The sequence below is a fragment of the Homarus americanus genome, unplaced genomic scaffold, assembly GCF_018991925.1.
Source record: "Homarus americanus isolate GMGI-L3 unplaced genomic scaffold, GMGI_Hamer_2.0 scaffold18703, whole genome shotgun sequence".
NCBI lineage: Eukaryota > Metazoa > Arthropoda > Malacostraca > Decapoda > Nephropidae > Homarus > Homarus americanus.
The window spans coordinates 6,971,617-6,982,789 of NW_024749779.1; the positions used below are offsets into that span (position 1 = coordinate 6,971,617).

Sequence of the window (11,173 nt, forward strand, 5' to 3'; positions counted from 1 at the left end):
GCTGATAAATAACGCCGATTGTTAGGTTTTAACTAACATCTACACCACTACACCCAAAAGTGGTTAATACAGATGAGTCCTTTAATTTTGATTTAAAAATAAGTCTTCCAGTAAAGAGTTTAGAATATGAAACACCAAGAAGATTGATATATCACAATCGACGACTTAAATCATTTTCTATTTACCTAAGAAATTCATTTTATTCTTAAAAAAAATATATAAATATTCTCCTTCCCATAGAATTACCGTGTGGGCCAGGCTGGACGGAGAACCCTCTAACAGGAGAATGTTACTATCTTGTGCTGGAGGAGCTCACATTTCACGACGCTAGCCAACACTGTCGCCACCACCTGCAGCAGCAAGAAATAGAGAAGGGGAGTGATGATATACCACACCTCGTATCTCTCACCACAATACAGGAACAACTTTTTGTTAGCTGTGAGTAATAATATATATATATATATATATATATATATATATATATATATATATATATATATATTTACCTTAGAAGTGCATATTGTTCTCTGTACCTTCTTGTAATCTGATAGAGCCAAGGCGTCTTGATTTATCCTTTAAACATGTCTAATATTAAAGTTTCCTCAGCAGTGTTGTGACTCATGTACGAGAACAATTAACACTCAGTGGTAAAAATTTATAACAGTGTATAGGTATAATATGAGTAGGGATGATCAGGTAGAATAGTAACTCAAACTGGAAAATAAATGGAATCATTACTAACCTAAACTAACCTGACATAATCTAGCTTAACCAAATCTAAACTAACCTAGCTAAACTTTATCGACCCGAATCTAACCTAAACTAACCTGCCCTAACCTAATAGAATATAACCGGCTTGAACTAACCTAACCAACCTGACTAACATAACAAACATTGAACTAACCAAACTTAAACTAAACTAACCTAAATTACCCTAACATAACCTACCCCACCCTGACCTAGCCTAACCTAACCCCACCCTGACCTAGCCTAACCTAATCAAAACTAACATACACTACCGTATCCTACCCTACATTAACCTAAACTAATCTAACCTAACAAACTCTAAATTAACCTAATCAAACTTAACCTACCCAGCCCTAACCTAGCCAAACCAACCGTAACTTAACCAAGCCTGCCCTAATATAACCAAGCCTACCATAACCTAACCTAACCTGCTCTAACCTAACCTCCCCTAACCTAACATAACTTTACCTAACTTAGAGTAACCTAACCTACTCTACCTTAACTTGAACTAACATAACCAAACCTAACGTGCATCTAAACTAACCTAACCTAATCTAACCTATCCTAACCTCTCATAATTTAGTGATAGTTTGTTTATGTGATGATAGCAAATAACGTCTTACGTGAGAGAGAAGGAATTTAATGATCAATATTTCAATTAGTCAGTGTAATAAAAGTATAAGTTATCTGTTTGGTAAAAATATTGATTGATCAGTGACGTTTAAGGGACTAGGTATGTGGATAATCGATTTAGCGTAACACTCACCTAACCTTGGAGATGTTCGGGGTACTTGGTTCCAACTACAGGAGCGAACATAAACACCTGTAGAGTTCTGTAGGTTCTTATTAACGGAAATATACAGGGGTGCTCTTACAAGCGCAGGTATTCTTTACACTCCTATAGGGTCAACTGACCTCACTCTGACCTCTCCGGCGACATGTGGTAAGTGCTATACTAGCAGCTTCCAGATGTCGCCAGGCACATTTATCTAAGCGTGTGGTGACATGAAACAGGGGCATTGCCACACGCTACTGACTAGAGAAATAATGTGTATATATAGAGTACATACATGGTATACATACAACATACATAATATACATACAAACCTAACCTAACCATGCACTACTACTACTTTATCGTGGCCTCCAGCCTCCCACAATAGCCACACCTTCGCCACCATTTTATTACCTTAATATTAAATATCCTAATACATAAGGAGCTATCCTATCTGTGTTGAATTAGTTGAGCCACAGATCTATGCGGCATTCAGTGACTGTAGCCTCATAGTCAATATCTGCAGCAGTTGTCGGGATTGGGGCAGAAACTCTCGTTCCCCTGAGGCAGAGCAAAACCGACCGAAGGAGAGAGAAAGACAGTCGATATCTCAACCAGGCTGTAATGTAACTTCTGGGCTGCTGCTTCTGTTCGGAGATCACCTCCGCGAGTCTGGCGTAGAAACATCTTGCACTTGGTCCCATCCCACCAGAGGTTGTGAACACTACAGGAGTGAAGCTGCCTTGATCAACGTTTTGAATTCTCTCCCCATATGCCCTTCTCTTGTCGTTCTCGTTCCTCCTATGTGCAGCATCGAGAGCTAGGTTACGGTGACATGCGGTCATGGGATAAAAAATCCTGATGTCGAAGAAAGCTTGCTGTCCCCGCGTCCAGAATCCTCGAGCACTGACGTCCACACGGGCTTCGTTAGATGTGTTTGAAGATCTCACCATCCAATGGAAGGAGGGTCGGTTCTACCATGACATCCCGGCAGATTTCCTTCAACATATTTGCGGTGAGGTCCCTTACCTCGTCATGCCTCATGCATATGAAGCCCCCTTTCTTGCACACCATGGCGTGATCGCCATCATAGGAAGAGCCACACACGCATTGGGAGGGCAAACCTTCTACTGGCCGACCGTACCTTAGAGCAATGGCATCTGTAAATTCTTGTTTATTAAGACTGAAACCATTTGCCCTTATCGGTAACGTAGTTAACCAGTTCGAGGCGCCCACCTCTTGACTACTACTACTACTTTGTTGTCACTCGGAATCGAGTATGACACTACATCCTTGACCACCGAAGGGTCAAGACGTACCTGGCGCTCCTCTCGGAGCAGCCAGGTCAACTGTTATGTTGGCCCATACCAACTCCCTCCCCTGAACCCTCCTCCCCACCGGAATATCAACAAGTTCACGCCAGAAGTTACTATTTCATTTAGGAAAGAAATGGAACCAGTGTTAAACAGAGGTGAACAGTGGTGAACAGTGCTTAAGTCAGTGAGAACAACTCAACAGTAACAGTGGTACCCGTTGACCTTTCACACAGTGAGGTCCCAGGTACCCAGTGATAACGGCCCTGAGACCCAACTACCAGCGATGTGTTAATCCGTCTACGATAGGAAGGCCTGGAACCACACTCACCATATAACACCATCTGTAGGAATTACACCACGAGGCCCTCATAACACCATATGTGAAGGAGTTTACTACACCACGTGAGGCCCCTCATAACACCATCTGTGAGGAATTACTACACCACGTGAGGCCCTCATAACACCATCTGTGAGGGAATTACTACACCACGTGAGGCCCTCATACACCATCTGTGAGGGACTACACCAGTGAGGCCCCTCATAACACCATCTTGAGGAATTACACACACCACGAGGCCCTCATAACACCATCTGTGAGGAATTACTACACCACGTGAGGCCCTCATAACACCATCTGTGAGGGAATACACCACGTGGGGCCCCTCATAACACCATCTGAGGGAACTACTACACCACGTGAGGTCCCTCCTAACACCATCTGGGAGGGAGTTACTACACTGTTTTGCTGTTCAACACCTACATTAATCTGTATGTTCACTGTATGTTCCTTTACCTTTCTCTAATGAAGGCTTTTGTTAAACCACCAATGTATGTAATAAGTCATTTATGTCCAATGTATATTTTCAGCCTTCGGGCTGCAGAACTTTTTCAATAAACCGTTAATTATTATTATTATTATTATTATGACGATCATCCAGCTATGATAAAATGATATGAGTTATTAAGGATGTCACCTTCGATGGTGAGTCTTGAGGCGACTAGAGAGACCGATAAGGACCTGCAGCGTCTTTCTGGCGTTGGCACTTGTCTGCCTCGGTTTGCAGTCGGGCTAACCTGAAAGTATTGACACCTTCTCGTGTGGTGATCCTCCAAGCGTTACGGTGTGGAGTGATCGTCTCCTAGGTGACGGGGTCGATTTGGCATTTTTTCAGGTTTGTCTTAAGACTATTCTCATACCTTTTCAGTTGCCCGCCGGCGTTACATTTACTATTCGTTAGATGACTGTAAAGTAGCTGCTTTGACAGTTTACTGTCGTCCATGCTGGTAACATGGCCAGTTCAGCGTAGTTGTTCATGTATATGGTAGCCAACCACACACACACACACACACACACACACACTCGAAAATTCAATGGGCATTAGTGTCACTGCACCTCACTTTACAGCCCAGGTGGTCAATCAGCATATAGGCCAGACATCCCTCTGGTTGGGGTTAAGAAACGACTATATGGATGGCAACAGGTGGCTGGATGGCTCACCTGTCGTCTACTTCAACTGGGACTCCCGAGCACCTATAGGCCCCCTCACTGACTTCTGTATTGGTACGATCTCGTCCTGCTTTCTTCCCATCTCCAATTTTTTTGTGTTGAGTAAAGAACAAAGCTTTGTAAACAAGATCTTCATCATAGTAATCTTTTTTACTTAAGCAAATGTCTTCCAATTTACAAAAACAAGCTGCTGTTGTTTCTTTAACTCTGTGGAGTATATATATATATATATATATATATATATATATATATATATATATGCAAGTAAATCACAGTAGTTGCATGTTGGTCAAATATACTGATTCTGTGTGTCCTAACACTATGTCCTAACACTATCTTGTAACTAGACTTAAACAACATAAATATAGTGTTAGGACAGGCCAGGAATCCAATGCTCTGTTTGTTCATTTGAGGGATAACAAGTATTGCATTGACTGGGATAATGCCTCCTCAATATTACCTTGTAATTCATTTGATAGTAGGAACATCATAGAATCTAGTCTCATTAAACATACCGAAGCATTCAATATGAATTTGAGTAATGGCATGTACAAACTGGACAATTTTGTAATTAAGAAGATTTGTAACCAGGTGAGAAGGTTGGGTCACCTTACCCTCTGACCTGACTACCGACCGTTGCGGTGCTATTTAAAGATTAGTAGGGTCATTACCTAATACCTGACCATTGTGGACCTGATCTCACCCTCCTCTGTATATATATACACCTTGTTTTGTACTTCTCCTTAGTCTGTACTCACCCCTGAAGATGTGAATTACACGAAAGCGCTTGGGAACTTCGTGTTTTCTTCCTTCCTTGTGGTTATCAGCATATACCTAGATCACGTGCAACTACTGTGATTTACTTGCATATAATATATATATATATATATATATATATATATATATATATATATATATATATATATATATATATATATATATATATATATATATATATATATATATATATACATATATATATATATATAATTATATATCTAGTTAAATATCCCTATATATTTTAGTATATTTTCATTGAGTATAGTCAAGTCACAGACATTCAGGAATCATGGAATTACTTGAGAGTGATTAAGATACGTATTGATTATGTGACTTTGATGTTACTGCCACAGTACTCTATTCTGCCAATAATTATAGCTCTTCTATATTTTCTTGTTCGATGTATCTCTCCTCTGTTCTGGTATTAGCAATATTTATCTTATATTTTGGTATCAGCGACATTTCTCTTACATCCGGCTATTAGCGATATTTCTCATACATTCGGCTATTAGCGATATTTTTCTTACATCCGGCTATTAGCGATATTTCTCTTACATCCGGCTATCAGCGATATTTCTCTTGCATCGGGTTAGAACATAAGAAAATAAGGAGTCTGCAATAGGCCGGTTGGCCTGTGCATGGCAGCTCCTGTCGAGAGTTACTACCACTCTATCATCCATGAATCTATCCAGCCTCCCTTTGAAACTTTCCAGCGTTCCCAGCACTTACTACAAAGTTGCTAAGCTTGTTCCACGCGTCCACCACCCTATTTGTAAACCAGTTCCTTCCTATCTCCCTCCTAAACCTAAACTTATTCAACATAAATCCGTTGTTCCGAGTCCTATCCTGCTCGGATATTATAAGAACTTTATCTATATCACCTTTATTGATTCCTTTCACTCACTTGAATACTTCTATTATATCTCCCCGCACTCTTCGTCTTTCTAGGGAATGCAAGTTTAGTTTCTTTAACGTATCCTGATATGGAAGGTTTCTAAGTCCCGGTTATCATTTTCGTCATTCTTCGCTGCACCGACTCTAGTAAATTGATATCCATTCTATAATAAGGGCACCAGAACTGAACCGCATAATTTTTTGCTGATAATCTCCGCCCGGTAATTAGTAATTGTTGATGTTCAACCTTTTTTCATTGACCATTTATCTACCTTGCTATATTCAGTTACCAGCGATATCTCTCCAATCTTAGGCTATCAGCGACTTACTGTTGACTCGGTTATGAATGATATCAGTAAAATTTCTTCCTTTGTTTGTTATGTGTGAAGAACTTTGTCCCATTACCTTGGATACGCGTTTGTTATCTCACAATTAATTGTGTCTAAGTGATTTTCTGCGTCACGCTGTTATATGTATTTGTGTTAATATCTAAAAACCTCATAAACTCCAAGACTTTTTATGTGACATTGCCCTGAGTGTTACAGAGATGTACACAGGCAGCGGGAAATGGAACGACGTCTCTTGTGAGCAGCGCCTAATCTTCATCTGTGAGAAGAAAGGTGAATTTCACTTGTCTATTTTGTGAGACTTTGAAAGAGAGAGAAAAAAAACTGATATATTGAGAAAATGAAGAAAATGCACAAAAGAGCAGAGAGGGGAGGCGAAAAGGAAACAGGAAGAGAGAGACATCAAATAGAAAGATGAAAGATGGTAGAGAGAGAAAAGGAGAAACAGAGAGAATGATAAATGTCAAAGCAGCCAAAGATATACAAGTATAGATGATAAAAACAGACACCTATGCAAAAAAATTTAACCCATAATATTTTTTTTCCAGCCAAGAAGTATACTCCTCCACAGACACTTCCACCCCCTCCTGAAGGTGAGTGTATGACTTTGAAATCCTCTTGGTATCTCACCTCTCACTTTAATAATATGCCAAAGAAAATCAGTTAGTTCTTTCATGTGTTAAACTCGAACGTATCAAAGAGTAATAATAATAGATAGTTTTCTTAAGAACTTAAACCTAATTATTCTTTCTAAATTCTTATTACAAGAACCTTCATATTTTTAACTGATACACATTAGTTTAAGGTACGATATGATAATTTTCATTAAATTTCATCAGCAAAATTTTTTTATAATATCCATACTGCAAAAACTGGTAACTGCAGGCAGAAGACATAGGAAGCTTTTCCAGTATAGCTTCTATAATCTTGTCACTTGTTCAACCATTCTACAGCTCAGTGTCCTGGTGGGTGGAGGTCCTGGAACCACCACTGTTACTATTTCTCAAGTGACCCAGTCTCGTGGCACCAAGCTCGGGCATGGTGCCAAGATTATCTGGGCAGCGACCTCGTCTCCGTCACTAGTAAAGCCGAGAACTCCTTCATCTTAGGTCAGTAATCATCAATTTTATGCCACTTTTCGTGTGACATGGATGAAATTTTGAGGGTCATATGTTAAGGGCCATTTGTTATAGGCATCACGTGAGGGTTTAGTATCACGGATGTTGAATAATAATGTTATGTGCTATGGTGTAAGGACAGGAGTCATGTGGAATGCGTGGGTAGTCATGAGTCGTCTTTCATGTGGTTATAAGATTACCAAACATCGACAGTACTCCAAGAGTCTATAAAGTCCATTATCAAACTTTATTTTACATTAGCGGAACACCATGGAAGAGGGGGGAAAGGAGGAGAAGGAGGAGGAAGAAGAGGAGAATGAAAAGTAGGAAGAAGAGAAGGAGGGGGAAGAGGATGAAGAAGAAGAAAAAGCTATGCTGACACTCTATGCTAGTAAGGCTGTGTTGACCTATGAATTGACGTGGCACTGTCTTTCCTTTTACAGGAGAAGTGTTCCGCGCCAAGCAAGATGTGTGGCTGGGTCTGTACGCTGACGGAAACACTAGGAGCTGGTCTTGGGTGGATGGATCGAATATTAATAGGTACCACAACTGGCTGGGGAGTCATTCTGCTACTCATGGTCAATGTGGTGAGGTATGTGTGCATGTACAATAGCCATGTATTCCTGATGGCTGACTTCGGGACTTATTATTAAATGTGTAAACGTGTTGGATGTGTAGAATGAAAATGAATGTCAGATAAGGGAGCTCTCTAATAGGAGAGAGAGATTATATGGTCAAGTGCTAAATGTGTTTTTAGGTGTAACTAGAAGGCCCCTTTCTTTTTCCACTTTATTTTTTAAATTTGTTTAAATAGCTCAGAGCAGACGGTACCTTGCTGGAAGGTTTTTGGGTCCCGGCCTCATGTAACACGGAGAAAGTCTTCATATGCAAGACGACTACCGGTAAGTACTCGAGCACAAACAACACTTAGGTATCTTTGTATAAGTATTAACCACTTTTTGTCTAGATTGAGCAAAATATAGAAGTCGAAGACTCGATGAAAAAATATATTAGAATTTTTGTTTTTACAATTTAATCCTTTTATCATTGATTTGTTTATCTTCAAGGATGTTTTATAATTTAGAGTTTATATTTTCTTATCATAGTCTATTTTTAAATCCTCAAATAGAGTCTAATTACAGTGTATCCCTTGTTGTCAGAGGCGTGTCCCCAGGGTTGGACTCACTATAAGGGTAAATGTTACTTCGCCAGTGGTTTGGAGGCCACCTGGCGAGTGGCACAGGACAGTTGTGTGAGTTACAACGCCCGCGCCAGCCTCGTCAGCGTCAGTTCCCAAGAAGAGAACTCCTTCCTTGTTGGTAGGTTGAAAACAAGGAGACGTGTGTGTGTGTGTCATTTTAATCAAATCATACACAAACACACGCACACACACACATTGATACATAATAATATTCCAAGTAATCAAAATAGATCTTCTTGTTCCCAACAGTAAAGATTAGTTCTCTATTTTTAGATTTCTTTCATTCTTGACAGACTCGCTGATTCCCAAGATCGGTGGTAACACGTGGCTCGGCCTCACTTACGACCTGCTAACTAGTACCTGGGTTTGGGTGGACGGCCGGAAAAACGATTACACCAACTGGAATATTGGTGAGCCCCTCCACGAGGGTGAGGACCGTTGTGTCGAGCTCCTCTCGGCTCAGGGCAAGTGGACCTCCCTCCTCTGTGACAACAGTAGGACCTTCGTCTGTCAGTTGCGTGCAGGTATTTAGCATAAACGTGGATCACAGGGCGTGTGTGAATGGTTGTGGATGTTTCAGTGTGATGACATGTTTTTCAAGAGAAGAATGTTTTGGTGGCTTATATAGCAACTAGTAAAATGAGATGGATGCACTTGTTCCCCTGTCCTTTTAGATTTGTTGTATATGTATACATTTACTGCCTCGATGTTGGCCCTCCCGTGCAATTCTTCGTTTGTGATCATTTTTTCATATATATATATATATATATATATATATATATATATATATATATATATATATATATATATATATATATATATATATATATATATATATATATATATATAAATATATATATATAGTATATATATATATATATATATATATATATATATATATATATAATATATATATATATATATATATATATATATATATATATATATATATATATATATATATATATATATATATATATATATATATATATATATATATATACAGTATATATATATATATATATATATATATATATATATATATATATATATATATATATATATATATATATATATATATATATATATATATATATATATATATATATATATATATAAGAACATAAGAAAATAAGGAGTCTGAGAAAGTGTCATAAGAAAAATAAGGAGTCTGCAATAGCTAGTTATTCTGTGCATGGTAGCTCCTGAGACACACACCACCTCTATCATCCATGAATCGTATCTAGCCTCCTTTTTTTAAACCCCAGAGTTCCAGCATTCCTGCCATAAAGTTGATAAGCTTGTTCTAATTTGTCTACCACCCTCGGCTTATAGAACCAGTTTTCCTATTCCTCCTAAACCCAAAACTTATCCAACTTAAATCCGTTAGTCTTGAGTCCATCTCTGCTCCTATACATAAGAACTCAATTTATATCCCTTTATTGGATTCCTTTCAACGACTTCTAAACACTTCTTATCATATCTCCCTTGGCCACCTTTCGTCTTTTCTACGGAATGCAGTTGTTTCTTTAACCCATCTCTGATATGGAAGGTTTCCCTTTAAGTCCTATTTCATTTCATTTCATTCTTCGCTGCACCGACTCAGTGAATTTATATCCATTCTATAATAAAGCACCAGAACTGAAATATAATCGAGGTGCGCCCGAATTAGCGCAAGATATGAAGCTGCAATAAGACTTCAATTTGTTACTTGTAAAATTATAACCAATACTTCCTGTTTGGCCTTGCTTCTCAAACACAGGCATTGCTTAGGCTGTAGGTCCGGCTTACAAGCAATCAGGCCCTTTTACAAGCGGACTGGTTGATGTTGTTAAGGCTGCATACATTGCTGTATTTGTTCTTCCATTATTATGGTACCGCCAACTTAAGGTGCTGAATTTCATTTGGCCATTTTTCGCATTCACCCTGCAGTTTATTTAGAGATCCTCCTGTAATGCGTGTTGCAGATCTGCCCTGAATTAATCTTTTACGCCCTATTTTAAAAGTCATCCTAAAACTTGCTATGTCACCCGCTGATCCCAGTATTCAGATTTATGGATGGCGGCAGAGCGAAGCTGGCAATAGACTTAGGGAACTGCACCGTTTAATGGGCCCACCCAGATTTAACAATGATCAACGCCAATTTAATGTATCATATCGGTGAGCCATGATTTTATCCAATTCAAATCCTCGACCGATATATCATGGTTTTAATTTTCTGAAGCCCTGATGCGGCATTTCGTCAAAGTTCGCCGACAAAAGTCCGTTAGCACTATCAATTTCGTCATTATCTACTATCCCCGAAGACTTGCAAATGCCAAAGAAAGATTTGGTGACAAGATTTTCCCTTTGTAAACCCATGTTGCGAGTCGTAGACAATGATTGATGCGATCGATGCTACAACTTGATTCAGAAATTTACCTTACTGACGTGTGTCAACGGGCATGCATGAACTGATCGTCGTTAAACAGATAAAAGCAGCTTGATG

The 11,173-nt window shown here is 39.0% G+C and overlaps 1 protein-coding gene across 1 annotated transcript in view; it reads left to right on the forward strand.

The window, feature by feature from the left end:
• Window positions 1-11,173, forward strand: part of LOC121853842 (macrophage mannose receptor 1-like) — a 58,129-nt gene that overhangs the window by 18,413 nt on the left and 28,543 nt on the right. Inside the window, exons 15-23 of the mRNA XM_042348216.1 lie at window positions 241-438; window positions 4,244-4,399; window positions 6,565-6,639; window positions 6,915-6,959; window positions 7,320-7,475; window positions 7,928-8,076; window positions 8,299-8,386; window positions 8,645-8,803; window positions 8,979-9,209. Coding sequence (XP_042204150.1) covers window positions 241-438; window positions 4,244-4,399; window positions 6,565-6,639; window positions 6,915-6,959; window positions 7,320-7,475; window positions 7,928-8,076; window positions 8,299-8,386; window positions 8,645-8,803; window positions 8,979-9,209 — 1,257 coding nt within the window. The remainder of the gene's footprint in view (window positions 1-240; window positions 439-4,243; window positions 4,400-6,564; window positions 6,640-6,914; window positions 6,960-7,319; window positions 7,476-7,927; window positions 8,077-8,298; window positions 8,387-8,644; window positions 8,804-8,978; window positions 9,210-11,173) is intronic.